Source organism: Coenobita brevimanus, chromosome 114 (genome assembly GCF_032717465.1).
Source record: "Coenobita brevimanus isolate Jiangsu-jjx chromosome 114, ASM3271746v2, whole genome shotgun sequence".
Taxonomy (NCBI): Eukaryota; Metazoa; Arthropoda; class Malacostraca; order Decapoda; family Coenobitidae; genus Coenobita; species Coenobita brevimanus.
The window spans coordinates 2,548,981-2,572,850 of NC_137067.1; the positions used below are offsets into that span (position 1 = coordinate 2,548,981).

General features: G+C 41.5%; 1 protein-coding gene across 1 annotated transcript in view; it reads left to right on the forward strand.

The window, feature by feature from the left end:
• The first annotated feature begins 374 nt into the window (after window positions 1-374).
• Window positions 375-23,870, forward strand: part of app (Palmitoyltransferase app) — a 28,940-nt gene continuing 5,444 nt past the window's right edge. The window contains exons 1-9 of the mRNA XM_080286782.1: window positions 375-574; window positions 7,527-7,681; window positions 8,186-8,346; window positions 10,517-10,675; window positions 12,971-13,108; window positions 14,147-14,304; window positions 15,480-15,597; window positions 16,721-16,830; window positions 17,216-17,384. Coding sequence (XP_080142908.1) covers window positions 398-574; window positions 7,527-7,681; window positions 8,186-8,346; window positions 10,517-10,675; window positions 12,971-13,108; window positions 14,147-14,304; window positions 15,480-15,597; window positions 16,721-16,830; window positions 17,216-17,384 — 1,345 coding nt within the window. The 5' untranslated portion in view covers window positions 375-397. The remainder of the gene's footprint in view (window positions 575-7,526; window positions 7,682-8,185; window positions 8,347-10,516; window positions 10,676-12,970; window positions 13,109-14,146; window positions 14,305-15,479; window positions 15,598-16,720; window positions 16,831-17,215; window positions 17,385-23,870) is intronic.

Genomic DNA, 23,870 nt, shown 5'->3' on the forward strand with positions numbered 1-23,870 from the left:
ACCGTGACTGTGAGCTTTTGATCACTGATACGAGAGAATGCGAGTGAAATTAGATGAAACCGAGGACAGTATATTGAAAAGGGTGAGGAGAGTAAAGGAATGTCTCCGGTGCGCGACCCTGACTTAACCCCGCCCAGCGAACACACCCTGAGGAAGGAAAGCTCCTGCTTGTCAGAAATGTCATTCTGCAGGGGAGCTATTTGCCTATAATTCGCGGCGGAATCGAACTTGAATATCTGGTGGAGGTGTAGGGGAAGTGCCAGGGGTGGAGTTGGTAGGTAAAATGAACGGGGGGTGGTGGGTGGGGCGAGGGTCGAGTGTAGCAGCAAGTGGTGTTGGAGTGGAGGAGGACCTGGCCAGGTGACGCAGCCGAGGACGACCTCACACCACGGCCTTCATGCTGGAGGAAGGCGCGTACCAGCGTGTGGCTCTCGAGTCGCCCTCACAGTCCCCAACACAATCCAGTGAACACTTGCTGGACAACAAGTGTGTTCAGTCCAGCGCCAGCTCCTCCTCAGACAACCTTGACAACTTTGATGTGACCACACCTAAGGACACGCAGCCCAAGACCAAAGTGAGCATGTTTAAGACTTATTAGTGTACTTTATGATTATTTCAGAGCCATATGTGTAGAATGGCAGCAGATATCTAGAAAACACTATCCCTTGTTATGTCATCATTTTCGACATTGTCTTTTGCAGTCAAGCCTGTAATTTACATAGATAATGACAGGAAGATTGCCAATTTTACCAACTTGATTGAAAGCTGATTTTCCTACTCCCTTAATGTATATTATTGATTGTATATACATAAAAAAATACCCCAAATTGTAATACTGTATTTAGGAACACATGACATAACATGGACTTCTTGTTGTATGGTACTATAATGATGGCAGTGTAGTACAGCCTAAAGACATGCTGATGTATTTCAGTTTTATTAATGAAACCTTCAAGGTGATGCTGGACCACGATATTTTGCAGTTCTCTTCAGTTTTTCCACTACCAAAGCCCTTCATGGGATTTTTTACGTTTTCTGAGTGCATTTCAAGTTGTAATGTTTTTTCTTTTGAAAGTGGTGAACATCCACTTAAAAAATTGCCATTGTTTGCAAACCCCAGCAATGCCAAAGACAGGTGGACGCCATTGTGTGGTATGTTGAAGATAGACGCACAAGATGGTCCTGTGTCTCCTTGAAGCTTAGCTCAGTTTTGTGTTGGTGGATTTATTATTTTCACTTGTTAAATAGGGTTATGTGTATCTTTGTTTACTAGTATGTGTTTGCTTTACTTCCCACCCTCCTATGTGTTTTCTCTACTTCCCTCCCTGCTATGTGTTTTCTCTACTTCCCTCCCTGCTATGTGTTTACTTCCCTCCCTGCTATGTGTTTTCTCTACTTCCCACCCTCCTATGTGTTTTCTCTACTTCCCTCCCTCCAATGTGTTTACTTCCCTCCCTGCTATGTGTTTTCTCTACTTCCCTCCCTCCTATGTGTTTTCTCTACTTCCCTCCCTCCAATGTGTTTTCTTTACTTCCCTCCCTCCTATGTGTTTTCTCTACTTCCCTCCCTGCTATGTGTTTTCTCTACTTCCCTCCCTCCAATGTGTTTTCTCTACTTCCCTCCCTCCAATGTGTTTTCTTTACTTCCCTCCCTGCTATGTGTTTTCTCTACTTCCCTCCCTCCAATGTGTTTTTTTTACTTCCCTCCCTCCAATGTGTTTTCTCTACTTCCCTCCCTCCAATGTGTTTTCTCTACTTCCCTCCCTGCTATGTGTTTTCTCTACTTCCCTCCCTGCTATGTGTTTTCTTTACTTCCCTCCTTCCAATGTGTTTTCTCTACTTCCCTCCCTCCAATGTGTTTTCTTTACTTCCCTCCCTCCAATGTGTTTTCTCTACTTCCCTCCCTGCTATGTGTTTTCTCTACTTCCCTCCCTCCAATGTGTTTTCTCTACTTCCCACCCTGCTATGTGTTTTCTCTACTTCCCTCCCTGCTATGTGTTTTCTCTACTTCCCTCCCTCCAATGTGTTTTCTCTACTTCCCTCCCTGCTATGTGTTTTCTCTACTTCCCTCCCTCCAATGTGTTTTCTCTACTTCCCTCCCTCCAATGTGTTTTCTTTACTTCCCTCCCTCCAATGTGTTTTCTCTACTTCCCTCCCTGCTATGTGTTTTCTCTACTTCCCTCCCTGCTATGTGTTTTCTTTACTTCCCTCCCTCCAATGTGTTTTCTCTACTTCCCTCCCTCCAATGTGTTTTCTCTACTTCCCTCCCTCCAGTGTGTTTTCTCTACTTCCCTCCCTGCTATGTGTTTACTTCCCTCCCTGCTATGTGTTTTCTTTACTTCCCTCCCTGCTATGTGTTTTCTTTACTTCCCACCCTTCTGTGTGATTTCTCTACTTTCTGCCCTCCTATGTGTTTTCTCTACTTTCTGCCCTCCTATGTGTTTTCTGTATTTCCCGCCCTCCTATCTGTTTTCTCTACTTCCCTCCCTCCAATGTGTTTTCTCTACTTTCTGCCCTCCTATGTGTTTTCTCTACTTTCTGCCCTCCTATGTGTTTTCTCTACTTCCCTCCCTCCTATGTGTTTTCTCTACTTTCTGCCCTCCTATGTGTTTTCTGTATTTCCCGCCCTCCTATGTGTTTGTACTTCCCACCCTCCTGAGAATGCTAAACTCAGGATGAAGATGGCAGACTCGAAGTAGGAGGCCAAATGAAGAGGAAAAAATAGATTCATTTACACTTTGTGGCCAGACACAAGTTTTGTGGATAAAAGAAGGCGTTTCTGATGTCTTTTTATACATTTAGGCAAATTCAGGTGTGACCCCTATTTCATCCAAAAATATCTTGTTATGGATGTGATAGGAAGCGTTAGGAGGAACACACTGAGGTGGTTTGGCCATGTGGAGAGGATGGAGGGTGAAAGACTGACGAAGAGAGTGTATGTGAGTGAGGTGGAGGGGGGAAGAGGGAGGGGGAGGCCGAGAATGAGATGGAGGGATGGGGTGGAGAGGTATATGAGAGAGGGGGGTGTGAGTTGGGAGCAGGGCAGTGAAATGGCGGGGGACAGGGTAACTTGGAGGCGATTTGTTTGTGGCCACCCCAAACGGGATTGAGGCATCTGGCAATAGATAGATAGATAGATAGATGGAGTCACTGGAAAAATAAATGAATTTCTTATTATGGGTGGTATGCCCTGCCAGATTCCATCTCCATGATATGAACCCTCTTGTCTGCCAGTAAACCAAGCCTTGAAAATCCACTTAACGTAGGGATAGGCTGCTGGTTCAGGGTTGTCAGGCAAGCAGTGAGTAAGCATATCTAGTCTGACATGACATCTATGTATATTTAAGAGTAAAATTGGTGTTGGAAAAATAGGAAGCCCAAGGTGAAAATTATGGCTGAAACAGACTTGACTTCCACCTAATTACTGGTTCCTGTAGTCTGTATAAAAGATGCTCTCTGTTTTAATTTTTGTGGGGAGGGAAAAGTCTTGCTAGCTTCTGCCCTTTGGTTCCTTCTTCCATGCATTAACAAAAAAAAAATCTGGTGTTTTGTTGCTACCCAGTGTTGGTAAATGGATAAAAGTAAATAAAATAGTCAGAATCCAAGCTAGAGTCAGACATTTTTACAAATCTTAATAGCTACACATCAGATTTCTTTTCTTCCAACCATTTCCTGCAACTGTCTGGAAGTAGGGTAGTATTCTGGTAGTAATAGTACTGGTAGTTGTTTCCTAGGCAGTCTGGCCAAACAGCCCCGAGTCCCTAAGGAAGGCCACGGCTGAGACCGGGCTTTCCCACGGAGCTCTCAAGGAGTGTATGCTGTGTTGTTGGTGCAGGTGATTGTGTGCAATGCAGTCTTGCATAATGTGCTTAATACTATGGGGTGCTGTGTTGCATCCTGGACAGGCATCAGTGATGGAGTCATCCAGCCTCTTCTGATAACTCAAGAGGACTTGATGATGCCCACATCTCAGCATATTACTCAGAAGCTGAGTAATATGCTGGTTTGGACACTTGGTTTAGTTTCCAGTCCATAGAAAACATCAGCTATACCATGGTCATCCTCAGTGTGGGGATTCCTTATAAAAGCATGAAATTGTTTGAATTGATACATTGTATGTGTGTAGCCTATATTATTTTTAAAATGATTGATTGTATGTTGCCCATGTGTACTGTTATTTGAAAAGAACGGATTGTATGTATGTATGCAGCCTTTATTTATTGTTATTTGAAATGATTGAGTGATTGTATGAATGTATGTAGTAACTATGTGTTTTGAATTGAACTGATTGATTACTGTATGTATGTAGCCAGTGCGTATAGCCTATATGCTGCATAATTTACTTTTTCTGCCCTAAGGTTCCTTTCATGGGAACCCAACAGCATCCAAGAAATTAGCCAAGACCCAGGAGTGCTGCCAAAGATTTCTCAGTGAGGTTTTGTTATTAGTAATCTTTTGAGTGAAGTTTGCAAGGTGGAATAATATGTGGGTTTGTGTTCTCGATGGTTAAGGAAGCCCCCAAACACCATTTCTTTATTGACTTATTTTGCTTATTATGCCTTACAACTCTAATCTGTGTTATATAAATCCTTCTAACATCCCATACTCTGTTGAAATAATGTCCAGAAGGATGTTAACCAGCCATATCCAAAAATAATTCATTAAGGAGGTGTTACGAGCATCTTAATGCCTGTGTTCTTGTTGGTTAAGGAAGCTCCCTAACACCTTTACCAAAGTGATTTATTTTGCATATTACACCTTACTGCCCTATTCTGTGTTATATAAATCCTTGTAACATCACCATACCTGACTAAATAACATCCAAAGGGATATTAACCAGCCATATCCAAAAATAAATTGCTAAGGAAGAGGTGCTAGGGAGCCTCCTTACTTGATGAGAAGACGAGCCACATGCAGTTTGGTATTGGCATGTCGGGTGCAATTAATTATTTTTTTTGTTAATGCAGTATTGGTAAAAGGATGACTAATTTAACATTTATATAGATGTTCTTACATATTTATTTAATGGATTATATTATATTTTATTTTTTTGCAAGAAGAAAGAACTGCTAAGGTTTAGTTTGTGTTTTGGTATGAGGATGGGTCATTTTATTTTTATATAACTACATTTATTTATTTATTTACAGCATTTGTATTTACATACATTTATTTCCCTATTTACAGCATTTATTTGTATTTTGTGTGTAATGCAGTAATTCCTCTAAAGTAGTGGTATTTACTGTACTTACCACACTTTTTGCTGTGCCTGCCCTCCTGTCTTCCTATTTCTCCCATCTTCCCTGTCACTTTTTGTTACTCTTCTTTTCTTTTTCGGTGGCTTTACATTGAGTGACAAGCCTAATGGTTTCCTGTAAGCCAGGAAACCATTTACAGTGCTGGGTGATAACCATATAACCAGCCCATATATGTTCCCTACGTGTTAGCAAGTGGATTGGCAGAGGGTTAGTGCCCCGTGCCCGTAAAACAGCAAACTCTAAGACAAACAACCACCCTTACCAGTTTGTGATGTCTGGCTATAAATTGATAGGTAGATAGACTTCTGACACTGGTCATTAACATACAACTTTCACACCACAGACTATTGCATACTGCTAAATGGTCAGGATATTCAGTAAAGATAGGGTTTAAACAGGTCACACTAGCATTCTTTCTCTCTCAGGTGTCACAGTATTATCTTTAACAGCTACTGAACCATATACTTAAATACAAACATAAATACAAACCCGTACAAACAGATACTGGTACATCAATACAAACTGATACAGCCAGTCACATCAAATAGATTTTTTATTCTAGTCTGCAACTTTGACTTTGGTATGGTATTTAATATTTGAGATCATTTTTTGTGCTGGAACACAAGCCTCACTTCAGGATTGATTTAAATCAGAGTGAAAAAATCATGATTTCAATCAAAATGGATTTTTTAAATATATAAATACAGTAAAAATGAAGAAGACAGAGATTGTGGTGGATGTGTATTGTACAGATGCATTAAGTCTGCTTGGCCTGTACTCTTCCTGTACTGATAGTGATCAAGTCAGGCACCAGTGATTGCCTTTTGTTACACGGCAAATATTAAAAACAGAGGAAAGAAGGCTCTTTGATAATAACAATAAATGTGATTATACTCAGTGTTAACATATGAACTAAACTTTTTTTAATACACAGTAACATGATTCAGTCTAATGATTATGATCCTAATTTGACAAAATATAAAAGAGAAGTTGGCAGCTTTCTTCAGTATCTGACAGTGTGAGTAACCTTCCCCATACCAAGAAGTGCTAGCCTTGTGGTGCACTGCCTTACCCCCACTTCCCATTCACATTATCTGTTTTGTAAGTCTGTTTATTTGAACAATGATATATAATCATACCTAATGGATGCATTGCAGCAAATGGGAGGAAAAAAGACCCAGTGTGGTACTCTTTTGACAGAATTCCCAAAGGTGCAAACAGAGTTGGAAAAATAATATCAGATTTTAAAATATCAGATTTAAATGAAAAAAAAAAAAAAGATTTTAAATTTAAAAAAATGTGATTTTTTCCAACCCTGCCTCACTGAAGTCAGTTTTCAAGGAACATTGTAATTTTTTAGGAATATGTCTGCAGGAGTTTGAAATTGCTGTACTTTATTTTGATATTGTGAGGCTTTGTTACAGGGATGCTTTGTTTAATCTGATGTTTGTGTTGAAGGTTTTGATAAAATTATGCGGATCTATACTGTACTGTGTTGGACCAGTTTTTCTTTTTCTTTCTTTTTCTTCCTTCCTTCCTCCCTCTTTCTTTGTTTCTTCCTTCCTTCCTCTTCCTTCCTTCCTTCCTTCCTTCTTTCCCTCCTATCTTCCTTCCTTCCTTTCTCATTCTTTTTTCTCTTTCTTTTTTCTTTCTTTCAAACACCTCATTTGGTGCCATTCTTTTGTTTCTTCACTGACTTACTTCAGGTTGATGTAGTATTTTTGTTCCACTGTACTTGGACAGGTACCTCCAGTCTTCCTTTTTATATTTTTCATGGCCTTCTATATGGATTTATGTTGTTTTTGTTTTTTTTAATTCTATTTTGTATGAGAGGTTTATGAGTGATGGGGCTGTGAGCTGGCAGCAGGGGAGTGAAATGGGGGGGAGACAGGGCAACATGGAGGCAATTTGTTTGTGTCCACCCCTTATGGGATTAAGGTGTCTGGTGATAGATACAGTATTTTTTTTTTTTTTTTTTTTTTTATAGGCCCCCTCTATGGGTTGATGGGGTCAAGGGTAAAGTCATTCAAATATTTGGGAATCTTATGTTTTTGTATGTTCATGAATCACCTTGGCAATTAGCACAGAACCATCAGTGTGCTATAGCCTAGCTGTGTGGAGGCCATCTTGCATTGCCTTGGAAATGTTGGTAGTATTTAATTCCTAAACTACACTCCTTATGGGGCAACATAGGATTGGATGGATGGATGGATGGAAGAAGCATATATGAATGATGTGATCCAGTACGAAGCAGCCTTCTCGGTGGTTTCAGGTAAAAATGGCGAGCGTAAAGCGTAAGTGGCAGATCTTTCCTGGCCGCAACAAGTTCTGCTGTGATGGGCGGCTGATGATGGCACAGCAGACTGGCATCTTTTACTTCACTGTTGGACTCATTGTTGTCACCAGCGTCCTCTTCTTTGTCTTTGAGTGAGTACCGTGTAGGACCAGAGCCAGAGGGTTTGTGGTTGCTGGGGGAAGGGGAAGTAGCTCTTACATACAAGGCCATATTTGGGGAAGTTTTGGTTGCAGGGGATGGGGAGTACCATATCTAGGATTTTTGGGATTACTGTACCAGGACATCTTCCCCCCCCTCCTCCCAAGTGACATAATACACAACAAATGTGTACTGCGTTTTTAAAAGTAAATACATACATCGCAGTACATTGGTATATATATTGTATATACAATACCTACATACATATATCCTAATACATACAATAGTTGCTGTCCAACTTGCAAACATAGTAGAGACCAAAAGTTTGTCCTTGGAAAGTTTTTAGTCAAAACTCACTGTTACTTGAGGCCAAATAGCCATATATACAATTTTTGTGTGTGTATGAAGATAGAAACTGAAACACCATTGATATACCAGGTGCTTCATGTGATTACAGGTGTTATATGAATTGAATGATGTTTTGTATTCCCGTGCAGCTGTCCTTTCTTAGCAGTGCAGTTGACCCCTGCCATCCCAGCGGTGGGGGGTCTGTTGTTTATCTTTGTCATGTCAGCGCTGCTACACACCTCCTTCACCGACCCAGGCATCATACCCCGGGCCACACCTGATGAAGCACTCTATACTGAAAAACAGATAGGTGAGGATATAACAAATTCTATACCTGACTCTACCTTCTTCCCCTTCCGTTTCTTTATCCCTCCCTCCTCTCTCCTTTCTTTTTTCCCCCACTACATAACAGTCTCTCCTATCTTCTCTCTCTCTCTCTCTCTCTCTCTCTAACCCCACATCTTTCTTGTCTCCCTTCCACCTGTCATGTTTTATTCTTCCAACATATGTCATTCTCCCTCCACCCCACTACCTTTTCCTCTCTCCCTCCCCCTCCCCTCCCTGTCTCTCCTCCTTACCCCTCCACTTCTCCCTTTCCATATCACCAATCCCTCTGTCTTCTCCTCTCCTCCTGTCTTTGTCTTCCCCCCTCTTCTTCTCTTTCTCGTCCCCTCTCTTCCTCTCTTTCTCTTCCACTCTCCTTTTCCTCTTTCTCTTCCCCTCTCCTCATCTCTTTCTCTCCCCTTCTCCTCCTCGCTTTCTCTTCCTTCCTCCTCCTCCTCTCTTTCTCTTCCCTTCCCCACCTCTCTCCCCTCTACCTTCAACTATTGATTAAGCTGTCTGGGGAACGCATTGACTCATTATCATCGACCAAGTATTTTTTGTTCTGATGTGTGTATGATAATGCCTTCCTGGAAATTACAGTCCTTTCACTGTAACTTGTCCCAGACTTTCTTCCTTTTGGAGCTTATTTCACATAGTTTGGTCGAAGAAAGGTAATGCAGTGGCTGTACATTCTTTCCATAGCACTTCTTTGTGACTAGCAAGCATCATATTCTAATGTTTGATCTCTAAATATAACTCAGCATTCAAGATGGAGAGATGTCAGTTTTAGGCCAGGTTGGAATAAAATGAGTATAGTTACATAAACCAGTTAATACTCTAACTTCTGTGAGGTTTTTAGTGGACCAGTGCTGTTATAGGAAAGAAAATAGTGACCCCTTTACCCTGTCATTCATATTTCATTCACTGTCTTTCATTTTGTAAAAGTTATTCATGATAGCTGCTGTGAAGGGTGCAAAATGGATGAGTATGTTTATGAGTCAGGATTCCAGGGGCTTGAATGGTGAGTGAGTGAGTGTTTGTCCCATTTATTTAGGCTTTGGGTTAGCTTCTCCTTGTCTAGGACCTCTGGACCCTACCTTACCCCATCCTTAGGTGGGAAAAGAGGTCTGGATGATGGTGATGATGATGATGGATGATGATGATGGTGAAGGTGGTGATGATGATGGTGATAATGGTGATGATGATGATGATAATGGTGATCATGATGGTGATGATGATGATGATGGTGTTGATTGCGAGGTGGAGTCGTAATTCCAGGGAGTTCATTGATTAGTGATTGATTTAACTGGGCCTGCTTTTAATAGCTCTCCTGCGTGTATACTTTTCTTATGTATGGATCTTGCTACACACTTTATGAGTGGAAGAAAGGACTAAGATGATGATGATGGTGATAAATGATTCCCCTCTCTCTCTCTCTCTCTCTCTCTTTTTCTCTTTCATGGGGTCTGGGTAAATAACTTGTTTTATTGTGGAAGTAAGTCCATCATGTTCATGTTTCTGTTTCCTGTCTCACCATATCTGTAGGTGGGAAAATGGTCATAATTATGTTGGTGTTGTAGCCCCAGACTCATTTGAATTTGAATCCAGTGGACTGCTGGTTGAGGTCGCCCTTCTGTTGCAGTCCGCCATTGTCCTTCCAGGGGATAGGGAGGACATCGCGGGACAGTATAATCAAGTATCAGAACCACCTGATAATATGTCCACCATCGTCCTTCCAGGGGATAGGGAGGGAAATGAGGGACAGTATAATCAAGTATCAGAACCACCCAATAAAATGTCCACCATCGTCCTTTCAGGGGATAGGGAGGGAGTTGAGGGACGTGAATATAATTAGGTACCAGAACCCTTAATATCAGTGCCAATTCAGGATGGTCTCTCTCCAATGAACACCACCTTCTGAAATTCTAACCCATTCAGTAGTGATGCTTTCAGTGTTTATTTTATGAAAGCCAGGATTCCATGGGCTTGAATGATGAGTGAATGGAAGCGTGGCTTAGTGAATTGGACGAACTTTGGCTATCTTGATGGTGCTACCCCTCACCCTGCCCTAGGATGAGAAAGGAGGTCCAGGTGATGATGATTATTGCTCAGTTTAGTTATTTAGCTATTAATTTTTTTGTTTTTTATTTTTTCAGAGGTGCCCAACTCTGGCAACGGGCCTCGTCTGCGTCCACCACCTCGCACTAAGGAGATCTCAGTGAACGGGGTGACAGTCAAGCTAAAGTACTGCTTCACCTGTAAAATATTCAGGCCTCCCAGAGCATCACACTGCTCCATCTGTGACAATTGTGTTGGTAAGTACAGCCAAAATAATAACTATCTTTCCTGCTCTGTCTGAAGAAAATTTGCAACAGGCAGTGGAGGGATAGAGTGGAGAGGTGTATGAGAGAGGAGGGTGTAAGTTGGGGGCAGGACAGCAAAATGGCAGGGGACAGAGATCGAGCATGAGATGGAGTAGAGGTATGTGAGAGAGGAGGATGTAAGTTGGGGGTATGGCAGTGAAATGGCAGGGGACAGAGACCAAGGATGAGATGGAAGGATGGAATGGAGGGGTATATGAGAGAGGGGGGTGTAAGTTGTGGGGAGGCTAGTGAAATGGCAGGGGACGAGGCGACATGGAGGCGATTTGTTTGGGGCCACCCCATATGGGATTAAGGCATGTGGCTGTAGATAGATAAATAGAAGTACAGTCAAAACCTGATCTATACTAGTGTGTATTTTAGATGGTTCAATTTTTCCGCTTTGTTTTGGTCAAACTCTGGGATACTTGTGTGTGTGTGTCTCTCTCTCTTTCCTTTAACTTCTTGGTTTTTGTTTTCCTCTCACCGACTATGTACCCTGATTTAGTAGATGAAGCTTCTTATGCCTTTGAAGATAACCTTTGTGTACTTATAATGAAATACAGAGTTCATCCTCCTCCTTTCATGGAATATCTCGTGCCATTTCAGACAGCAGACCACAACTCATATTCTCATCTTCCCTAACAATGTATTCTCCAAACTACTCATTAATATCCCCTGGTTTGCCTCTTATGTCTTTTCAATATCGACATAGATGGCATGAATAGCACACAAGATTATAGTAATTGAGCAGAATCAGAAATAAAATGGTAAGCAAGAGGTGTTAGTAAGCTTCCTAGCTGCACGAGAATATAGTAATGGAGCAGAATCAAATAAATTGGTAAGGAAGAGGTGTTAGTGGATAAAGAGGGTCCTTAACACCTCTACTTTAATGATTTATCTTCCAAACTTTTCATTAATATCCCCTGGCTTACCTCTTATGTTTTTTCAACATCAGCATAGATTGCATAACGCACAAGAATATAAAACAGCAGAAACAGAAACAAATCAGTAAGGCAGAGGTGTTAGTGAGCTTCCTAAGTGTACGAGAATTCCTCCCCACATCTCAAACCATTTGATCACCACTTCCCCTTGTAAGGAGGTGTGATAAGTGTAGTGTAATGTGAGCTATGAACACTTGTGGACAAATTAAACAAGGTGTATTTGGCAATGAGTAATCACATAGGGGAGTCAGCACAGGTGGTTTATGTGTTGTTTTATTAAGTTACTGATGAAATAAAAGCTTGTCTGCGTGTAAAGATGCTGGGTGACTTATTTGATAAAATCTGTTTTTTTATTTATTTTCTTAATGCAAGGAAGAAGGAACCAAAAGCCAGAAGCCGGCAACATTGCTCTAAAAACAAAACAAGATAACAGAGAGCCAAATTCAAGATCTATTCATTTTGAGATGCCTGGACACACTGCGTTTGAAAGACTGGAAGTCTTAGGCAGTAGGAAATACAGACAGAGGAGACAGTTCCAGAGTGAAATGTGTCGTCCTCATTTACAGTTGCCTCAGCATTAAGTAGCCGAAGAATTAACATCTTTGCTTTACGTCAGGTAGATTTGATAACACTTTTTCATCACCCAGAATTGCTAGTGATTCATTGTATATATTTTTTCTTATTCTGATGTGAAATGTGTTTTAATAGTCATTATATTTTGAAGCTACTGATAAATGAACACTTTTGCATCACTGAAAGATTTAATACAATTTTCACTATCCTCTTCAGTATATCTCCCCAATTCCAAATATAAATTTTTAGAGGTAGGTGTGAAGGTGAATCACATTAATAGAGAAAAACATAAGAAAAAAATGCAGTTGATGAGTCATGTGAGGTGAAGTCAGGATTCCTAGGGCTTAAGTGATGTGTGAATGATTGCATGGCCCATTTTAGTGTGTGTTAGTGGTAGTTTTCCTCTCATTGTTGTCTGGACCCTACCTAACCCCATCCGTAGGTAGGAAGAAATGTTAGTTGATGATGATGAAGAGAAAGAAGATGATGATAAAGAGGGAGAGGAAGAATAACCCCATCCATAGGTACAAAGAAATATTAGATGGTGGTGGTGATGAAGAAGAAGAGTAGGAGGAGGAGGAGGAAGAAGAGGAGGAGGAGGAGGAGGAAGAAGAAGAGGAGGAGGAGGAGGAGGAAGAAGAAGAAGAAGAATGGAGAAAAATATAGTACACCCAAACAAGACCTCCAGGGGCAGAGATTGATTTTTTTTTTCTTTTTTCTTGTCTATTTTCAGAGCGTTTTGACCATCACTGTCCATGGGTTGGGAACTGTGTGGGGCGGAGGAATTATCGTTACTTTTACCTCTTTATAATATCACTTGCCTTTCTCTGTGTGTTCATCTTCTCATGCGTCATAGCACATCTCGTCATATGTAAGTACTGTTGTTGTTGTTGTAGTAGTAGTAGTAGTAGTGGTGGTGGTAGTAGTAGTAGTTGTGGTTGCAGTTGTTATTGTAATGTAGTAGTAGTAATAGTAGTGGTAGTAGTAGTTGTTGTAATAGCAGTAGTGGTACTGGTTGTTGTAATAGTAGTAGTTTTGTTGGTGAAGCATGGTGGTGGTAGTAGTAGTAGCAGTAAGTTGTAGTACCATAGTTTGTTTTTGTAATAGTAGTAGTGGTAGTAGTTTTGTTGGTTTAGTAGTAGTGGTAGTAGTAGTAGTAGTAGTATAAAAGACAAGTTTGAAGTTTGTACATGTCATCTTATAAACCCCTTGGAGTTGGTGATATATCTTTTAATTTACTTGTCAAACTCCAGATTATTGTAAATATTAATAATGAAGGCTGTATCTGACTCTGCCTGTTTGATCAGCCTCATAAATGTGGCTAAAATAATTGGAGACTGGAAGATTAAATTTAGATGTACATATGTTACTGGATTTGGGATATTACTTTTTTTTCTCATGGGTATTTTTTTATTGGTGAAAGGATACCAAAGAAAGTTGGAACTGATGGTGGTGGTGGTGATGATGATGATGATGATGATGATGATGATGATGAGGAGGAGGAGAGGGAGGAATAGTTGGTGGTGATGATGATGATGATGATGATGATGATGATGATGATGATGATGATGATGATGATGATGATGATGATGATGATGATGATGATGAGGAGGAGGAGGAGGAGGAGGAGGAGAAGCAGAAGAAGAGGGAGGAGGAGGAGGAGGAGGAGAAGCAGAAGAAGAGGGAGGAGGAGGAGGAGTAGAAGGAGAGGGAGATGATGATGATGATGATAGGTGGTGGAGGTAGAGAGGGAGATGATGATGATGATAGGAGGAGGAGGAGTAGAAGGAGAGGGAGATGATGGTGATGATGATGATGATGATGATGATGAGGAGGAGGAGGAGGAGGAGAAAACGAAGAAGAAGAGGGAGGAGGAGGAGAACTACCCAAAATCCTTTTCTCCCCACAGACATGAATAAATATAGTGAGACATTCATGGTAGCGATACAGAAGAACCCAGCATCGGTGATTGAGGGCGTGGTGTGTTTCTTCTCGGTGTGGTCCATCCTGGGGCTTGCCGGCTTCCACACCTACCTCACCACCTCCAACCAGACCACAAATGAAGATGTTAGTAGTACCTGTGTTTTTGTACAGGGTGCGGGAATAAATGGGTGAGAGGTTAGGGAACGTAGAAGGGAAGATTATGTAGCGGTACTTGTAGAGAGAGAAATTGGGAGGAGTTAAGATGTTAGAAGTACGTGCGTTTTTGTACAGGGTGTGGGAATAAATAGGTGAGGGATTAAGGAACATAGAAGGGAAGATTATGTAGCAGTAGTTGTGGAGAGGAAAATAGCAAGAAGTAGAAGGGAGGATTATGTACATGTAGTTATGGAGAGAGAAATTGGAAAAGAAGAGTAGAGGGGAGAATAAGTAGATTAAATGGAAAGAGAAACAGGAGAAAGAGGAGTAGAAAGGAAGAGTAAGGAGAGGAAATAGGGGGTGAAATTGAGAAAAGAAAACTGGAAGGGAGGAGTAAGGAGAGAAATTGGGAAAAAGGAAGTAAAGGGAGGACTGTGGAGGTTAAATGAGGAGGGAAATTGGGGAAAGGAGAAAGGAGTATGGAGATGAGATTACAAGGGGAGAGAAGTAGGGAAAGTAAAAGGGAAGAATTTGGAGAAATAGAGAACTGAATGATGCCTGGTGGTCTAGTGGGTTAAGACACTCCAGCGGGATTGGGCTGGGACAGGATTACATCTGAAGAGTTGTTGTGATAGTAGTAGTAGTTGTTGTTCCCCTGGCAGTCTGGCCAAACAGCCCTGAGTCCCTGAGGAAGGTTTATTGTTCACATATCGCCACTTGGGTGAATGAGGCTGGTCACTCATCTCTTAAATGTCAGGACTGAGTTGCCTGGCCCTGGACCCCTACACTCTTGATGGCCGAAAAGGATTGGATGTAGATAGATTGAATAGTATAATAATGAGTGTGTGAGAAAGGTGGAGGGAGTGAAGTGGCACTGGACTGGGCCACATGTAGGTGATTTGTTTGTGGCCACCCCTTATGAGATTGAGGTGTCTGGCAGTAGATAGATAGAGAAAGGTATTACCATGTGTTGTTATTACCGAATGGTGAGTGGCACCCATCTCACTGTAATCATAGCAGCCCATTGAAATAGGGAAGCTTTGTCTTGTGAGAAGGATTGTCTTGGTTTTCATTGTTTTTCCTTCTTTTTCTTGTCGAGTAATGCGGTATTTTTTCTCAACTGAAACTGATTACAGCAATGATAATTTATACTGTGTGTGCAGATCAAGGGCTCGTTCTCACCGCGTAGTGGGCAAGCCAACTTCAACCCCTATGGCTATGGTAACTTCTGCCTAAATTGCCTGGCAGTGCTTTGTGGTCCAGTGCAGCCCAGCCTTATAGGTGAGAACTGTTTAGCTTCTGTTATTATACATGTACAGTTAGCCACAGGGAGAACTAGGCAGAGGAAGAAATATAGTAACAAAAAAGTATGCATATTCACAACAGATGTTCTTATAATACACATAAGAACTACAAAGAGAAGATTACTGCAGTAGACCTTTTGACCCATGGTAGGCAGTCCCTACAAGAGTAACTAAATTTCAAGAATAAGATAAAGATAGTAAAGAAGAAGGCTCTGCTGAAGGGAACAACTCAGGATGTGTGTTATTTGTGGTGCTGTTCCAGGCAGTGTTACCAGTTAAAGTCTCCCAATCAAGGACTATGGGTGTGTACAGTAATTTTTTTTGTAGCTGACTGTACATGTTTTATGAATAAACGTAATCACTCATTCTTAACCTGTGAAGAAAGAAGATAATTATTTGGAACTGGTAACCAGAGATTATTTATTATTCACTGGTAGATTCAAAGCCTTCATCTTATATTGACATCCTGGCAATACTCACTTCACATTATTTCACATAAAGTTCTTTCATTAGCCTATTGAATTAACACTTTTTTTTTCTCAAGTTGATGTTAATTCCCTGTTGAATATGAGTGTTTTTTTTTCTGCCTTTAGCATCTCAGTTACGAACCGGAAACATGTCTTGCAAGGTGGTTCAGTTAAGGTACCAGTAGCATTTCACCAGTGCACATCACAGCATTTAAATAAGGAGTGATTGTACTGATTTTCTACTGTCTTACTAATAACTGGACTGCTACACTGCCTAGTTATACAGTCATCCCTCAGCTCTCTCCCTGTCCCCCAAAAGAATGATGGTGAACTGCAGGAGGGGAACTTCAGCCTGCAGTCCAATGGGTTCACATTTCAGATAATCCCAGGGCTGTGACTACTACTTGTACTGCTTTATGTTGTCTTGTGTCCCTCTTTACTGGCTGCTGTTCCATCAGATTGGCATGGTATGTTGACTATACCACATCTACTGTTTTATATGATTTTTCTGATTTCCCTTCTCTTCACTTGTTGGTGTTCTGTCAGATCAGCGTGGTGTGGTGACAATAACTTCGACATCTTCTGTTTCATATTATTTTTCTGATTTCCCTTTACTGGCTGCAATTCCATCAGATCGGCGTGGTGTGGTGACGATGGAGTACCTCAACAGTACACAGGGCAAAGGTGCAGACAGCCAGGTTCAGTCTCGGAGTTATGGAACTGTTTACACCGCCCAGCCCACGGTTAGTCCTGTATCTCACTCTATCCTTGTCGTAGGCTGTTTAATATGAGGGGAGGTAATAGAGGGTGTGTTCATTACAATATTATAGCTAGTTTTCATCTGACAGAATTGGGCCACTCACAACCTCAGAGTCATGGTTGTGTGAAAATTGGTGACCTTTAATTAGGAGATGGGAGTGTCACCTTGGTTACTAGTCAGATTGTTCTCCAGTCTGATTACACTCTTTCTCCCCCTCCACCCCTCTCTCTCTCTCTCTCTCTCTCTCTCTCTCTCTCTCTCTCATTTTTCCAAGTAAGCAAAGCCACTTACTCCTTCCTTAACTTAAACTCATCAGATTTTATACTCAGTTTTGTCAAGTACAACCAAACCAATTATACCACCTACAGAATGGCCTGGTTGCCCCTCGTGCCGGCCCTGATAACCCTGCCATAGGTACCCACACGGGGAATGCAGCTGTGGGGGCGGGGGGCGTTAATGCCACCACCGCACCCACCATGGAGCCACCAGCACCGGCCCCACTTAAGAAGAAAGCTGCCTCTGTTCAGTCTGTAAATGGTAAGTCCTCAGTTTCATTTTATAGTCTCCTAATTTTGAAAGGAACTAGACAGGGTGACATGGAGGCAATTGTTCATATGTAAATGCAGACAGGGTGATTGTTCAAAATTAAATGCAGACAGGGTGACATGGAGGCAATTGTTCATATGTAAATGCAGACAGGGTGATTGTTCAAAATTAAATGCAGACAGGGTGACATATAGGCAGTTGTTCAAAAGTAAATGCAGACAGGGTGACATGGAGGCAGTTGTTTAAAAGTAAATGCAGACAGGGTGACATGGAGGCAATTTGTTCAAAAGTAAATGCAGACAAGGTGACATGGAGGCAGTTATTCAAAAGTAAATGCAGACAGGGTGACATGGAAGCAATTTGTTTGAAATACCGGTAAATGTAGAGAGGGTGACATGTAGGCAGTTTACTTGTGGCTTCCTCCTTGATGAGTAAGGCATTGGGCTGTAGTTAGAAATGGAATTAAGAATAAAGTGATGGTTTTTGAAAGGGAGGATACCTCACTGTAATGTGATAAATGGAGAAAGACTTGAATTGATGAGGGATCTGTAAATGCCTTAATGCAGCAATATAAAGTGAAGTGCAAAGGAAATGGAAAGTAGTATGATATAGGGGAGAATGAGTTAGAGTAGCATTTTTGTGCTGTATGGTGACGTAGAGATTGTCTGTCCGTAAGGTTTTGGCGTGAACGTTCGTGTTGCCCCGGTGAATGACCTGCCCCCATCCTGGTTTGCTCAGTCTGACACCTACTACTATCTCATCTGAGTGTGGTTGGCCCCAGCGATGCCAGAGTTAGGGGGTAATCCAATGACTCTTTCCTATAACACACTCCCACACCACTTATATATGCTTGGGATGCCAGGGGTTCCATTTTTGTCAGCTCAGGAGGCTTTGTAGCACCTCCTCCTCCTCCTCCTTGGTGATTGATGGCTATATTCCTCACCTCTTCAGTTTAATGATGTTTGTATGTATGATGAATGATGCTGTTGTCATTTTAATACTGGTACTGGACAGTTTTATTTAGCATTCTTACTTTAGTCTTTGTTAGTTCTTATTATATCCAGGCAAATTTATTTATATCTGGAGACTTGGAACTGGAGAGGCTAGATATAATTCACGTTGTTGTATCTCCAGGAAATTTGATCATATCCAGAGATTTGAAAGTGGGAGGGTTGGATAAAACCTTAATTTACTCCTTCACAACTAGAGTGATTTAAAAAGCAAAAGTAAACTGTCTGGAGGTTGCAAGAATAAGAAAAAAGAAGAAAAAGAAAGAGAAAAAAAAGAAAGAAGTATGCTGTATTGAAAGGGGTTAATGTACCTTGTGTAAAATAAATCAGAAAAGGAGAGTTGCTAGGGAGTCTTCTGTACTGATAAAATTGCCACCCACCCACACACAGGCTTATGTCTCTATCACACCCAGTCGTTTGCATGGCCTAGTGGCAGTAGACATCATGTGGTGCACAGGGAGGGTTTCATTTCTGCCTGGCTGTAAGAGGGAGGAGGCAACACGGAGACGATTTGTTTGTGACCACCGCTCATTGGGATTAGGTTGTCTGGCTATGGATGGGATGGAGGGAATTTCATGCAGAAATACTATAAAAGGATAAATGATTGAGAATTATTATGGTGTATGGCAGTGAGATTTGACCTGTAAGAATGGCGAATACCTGCAGTTTTGAACACACTGGTGAGAATGTTGACAAGGATGGGAAGGATCTTGTTAAAAAAAATATTAGAGAGGTGATGCAAACTATGCTCTTTTTACTCTAACTTGGCCTAAATTTGTCATCTCACCATCTTAAGTACAGAGCTGTAACAATAGATGAACACTAAAATATGGTGCTAGTCACAAAGATGTGCTATGGAAAGAATCGGATTGAGCCTGTGTAGGCTTATGTCCAAGGGATGGTTGAGGTTTTTTGCTCACTTAATGTCACTCAGGGAATAGTGAGGCTGGTCACTCATCTTAAATGTCAGGGCCAACTTCCCTAGCCGCGGATCCCCACGTGCCTCGTGGGGCGACGTAGGATTGGGAGATGGATGGATGGATGGTCATTATTATTATTACTATTATTATTATTATTATTATGTTTCGTATACACCAGGAAACCATTTACTACGCTGGGTGGTAACCATATAACCAAATTTTGGTGCCTGGTGGTTTAGTGAGTAATTACGGCACTCCAATCGGATTGAGCCGGTGAAGGTTTATATCCAGGGGGTTGTTGGGGTTGATTGCTCACATAATGCCACCCAGGGATAAGTGAGGCTGGTCACTGTCATCGTAAATGTCGGGACCAACTTGCCTAGCCCCAGGCTCCTATGCTTCTCATGGGGCAATGTAGGATTGGATGATGATGATGATGATGATGATGATGATGATGATGATTATTATTTGTGGTAGATGGGGGCACTCACCATCCACTCACTTGATGTAGTGCTGCTCTCGGGTTTCTGCCCTTTCCTCTCCTCCATCCTTCTTTCCATCCATCCTCTTCTGTCTTTCTTTCCTTCATTCTTTCCTCTTTCTTCTGCCTGCGATTGACTTTACACTCCCTCTTCTGTCTTTCTTTCCTTCATTCTTTCCTCTTCCTTCTGCCTGTGGGTGACTGTACACTGCGTGACAAGCCAAATGGTTTCCTGTACACCAGGGAACCATTTACTATGCTGGGTGGTAACCATATAACCAAATTTTGGCACCTGGTTATTTAGTGGGTAATAAAGGTGCTCCAATTGGATTGAGCCGGTGAATGTTTATATCCAAGGGGTGGTTGGGGTTTATTGCTCACATAATGCCACTCAGGGATGAGTGAGGCTGGTCACTCTCATCTTAAATGCCAGGACCAACTTTCCTAGCCCCGGGCTCCTATGCTCCTCATGGGGCAACGTAGGATTAGGTGATGGATGGATTATTATTATTATTATTATTATTATTATTATTATTATTATTATCATCACCATTAGATATTGTATTCAGCTTAATACAGGGCTTTTTTAGGTAGTACAGTAGCTGGTTGGCTACCTTACAGTCAAGCCAGGGTAGTGGTGATGGAGAGGGATGCCATCATGTGGTGGTACTGTTATAAAGGAACATCTTCTCTGCCGGGATATACAAACATCCCTCAGCTGTCTCCCTATCTCTGAATGGACCAATGACAATGATGGACTGAAGAAAAAGGATCTGTAACCTACAGTCCACAGGGTTCACATTTCAGATGAACCTGGGGCTGCAAGTACTACTAATATACTATACTATACTATGTACTATACTATACTGTAGTGTAGTATACTATATTCTGCTTCTAATACTACTACCATACTACCACTACTACCCAAGGCAGTGTTTCTCAAACGTTTTCACTTCATTTCCCATTCATGGGAATCTTAACATCTTTATGACCCCCTTCAGTTTTCTCTCAAGCCCCCCACAGATAAAGATGAAAAAACTGTTTTGTTGCTGTCCATTTATGTTAATGCTTACAGGTATCAATCAGAATGCATATTTTGTTACATATTAGTGGGATGGATGACACTCTTTGCTTTCAGTCCATTGACTGATTTGAGGTTGAGTCACTGATAATGCACATCTCATACCTGAGTGCACATCCAACTGGTTTTGGCATTTACATTTTATATGTAGAAGTGTGGAGACACCAGATTGACATAAATATGTTGTGGAACATGGCAAGAGAACTCTTAAGTGCAATTTTACAGACACACACTGATTTACTATTTACAGTAGCCCGCCATGGCCCCCCTAAAATCCTGCCATGGCTCTCAGTTTGGAAACCAGTGACTGGGGTGATAATTAGCCACACAAAGCCACACAGTCATCACTCTTGGGCAGATCAGCCACAAGTACAGAGTCAAAGGCCAAGCTGAGTTTAGCTTTTAGTTCATAGAAAACATTAGCTGTACCATGGCCAACCCCAGTGTGGGGATTCCTTCAGAGTACCAATATTCATGACATTATTTGGCTCATAAACACCATCATGCTGTGAGGTCTTGTGTCAGTCTCTGTCTGTCTATAGCCAAATGCCTTAATCCTGTAAGGGCTGGCTACAAACGAATTGCCTCCATGTTGCCCTGTCCCCTGCCATTATGCTGCCCTCCCCCCATCTCACACCCCCTCTCTCATTTACCTATCCACTCATCCCTCCATCTCATCCTTAATCTCCCCCTCCCTCTTCCCCCTTCTACCTCACTCACAAACACACTCCTCGTTAGTCTCTCACTCTCCATCCTCTCCACATGGCCAAACCACCTCTGTGTATTTCTCCTTATCCTTTCTGTCACATCCACACCTCATCGCTCCTTCACCTCCTCATTTGTCAGTCTGTCTGTCCTTGTAACTCCACATCTATCTGTCTATTGCCAGATGCCTTAATCCTGTAAGGGGTGGCCACAAACAAGTTGCCTCCATGTCACCCAGTCCCTTGCCATTTCACCGCCCTGCTCCCAGCTCACACTCCCCTTCCTCATACCTCTCCACTCCATCCCTCCATCTCATCCTTGGTCTCCACATGCTCCTCTCAAATAACTCATTTCCACTGCTCTCACTCTTGATGTGTGCAGACTAAAATTTTTTGGTGGTAACAGGAATAAAATAGATTAGGATTTTCTTGTATAGAAACGTTTGATGACCAGTTGAGAGTTATGTTCAGTATTGTTTTGCCATTGGTTTCAGTACACCATGCCAACCAATTGATGTAATGTTGTAGTGGTAGTAGTGTACAATCAACCCAGAAAGTATTGGACCTCTTACTGCATGTATAATTCAGAAACATGGATAAAGCAATGTGATATATGGAGCATCCTGTGATAATTAGTGCAAATATTGTCAGTGATCACTCTCATCTTAAATGTCAGGACCAACTTGCCTAGCCCTGGGTTCCTACACTTCATATGGGGCGACATAGGATTGGATGATGGATGGATGGTAGTTATTAGACTCAGAATTGCACAAAAACTCATATTTTGGATGCTCTATAACACACTAGGTTAAAGACTTGCTGATTGTCACATCCATCGTACCCCAGGCATGCAATACTTTTTTGGTTGACTGTACGTGTAGCATTGACCGTTAAAGTTTGGTGTGTTCCTAACCCAAGATTGTACCGAGTGGTGGTGGTTGTGCTGACTCTTACATTAACCTCCCTATGCAGCAAGCCTTCTTTTTCTTTTTCTTATCTGCTCTTGTGGTTGAAAATTTAGGGGGATTAGAGGTAACTTTATATCCAAAAATACAGGCAGTGTGTGTTACAAAAATATCACAGTTCGTAACATAATCGGCTTTACTGTGTAAATACAGTATCAGTGGAACTTTTAACAGGTAGTTTTTCTGTAATTCACTGTGGACTTTAGACACACACACACACACACACACACACACACACACACACACACACAGATGAGGACCTACTGACCTGTATTATTTCCACTGTTACCAGCAATTGGATGTTAAGATGTGTTTATGAGCAGTGTTAATGGAGGGCTTACTGTAGTGGCTGTTATATTAATGTTTAAATGTTTGGGGGTTGGTGTAAGAGCTGCAAAGGGGATGGAAGCAATATACCTGCATACGGAAATGTTCAGTGGCAAGATACAGCAGATTTTGATCAACTGGGACCCTCTTTTTGTCCACTGAGTCTGGTGATATCTTTTTAAATTTTATTCTTGCTCTCTTTATTTTATTTTTTTCAGCTTAAGGAGGTGGTTTTCAAAGAGGGGTGGTTAAAATTACCCTTAAAAAAACTGTGAGGGACCCTTCGTAAGGTGAAAAAAATTGTCAGGTTGCACAAGAATAAATTTAAGAGGATGTTGGTCAGAATCAAGAGTTAACCCCGTCTTTCTGGTGATTTATATACTGTATTTATTTATGTATGTGTTTGTACTTTTGTTGCCGCTGCTATATTCTTTTTACTCAAACTTGCGTGAAATTGACATCTGTGTTTATTAATTTTGTTGCCGCTGCTATACTCTTTTTACTCAGGCTTGTGTAAAATTGACATCTGTGTTTATTTACTTTTGTTGCTACTACTATACTCTTTTTACTCTAACTTGGCCCAAAATTGACATCTGTCCATCTTGAATACTGAGTTGTAGTAAGAGACTAACAGTAGAATATGCTGCTAGTCATGAAGAGGTGCTGTGGACAGGGTGTTGAGCCCTAACACTGTCTTCGGTCACTGAGCTACGTGAAGTAAGCAACAAAAGGATGAAATTCTGGGCTAGGTTAGAGTGAAAAGAGTATAGACAATTCCATTAAGCTGTGGAAAGACCTTGTACTGATGGGGTTAATGAAGGCTGTGACCCGTATTCTTGTTGGTTAAGAAAGCTCCCTAACACCTTTTCCCATGTGATTTATTTTGGTTACCACATCTTATTGTCCTATTCTTTGTTTTACAAATCCTCAGAATATCGCTATGCTCTCCATAGGTAACGTGCAAAAGGGTATATATCAGCCGTATCCAA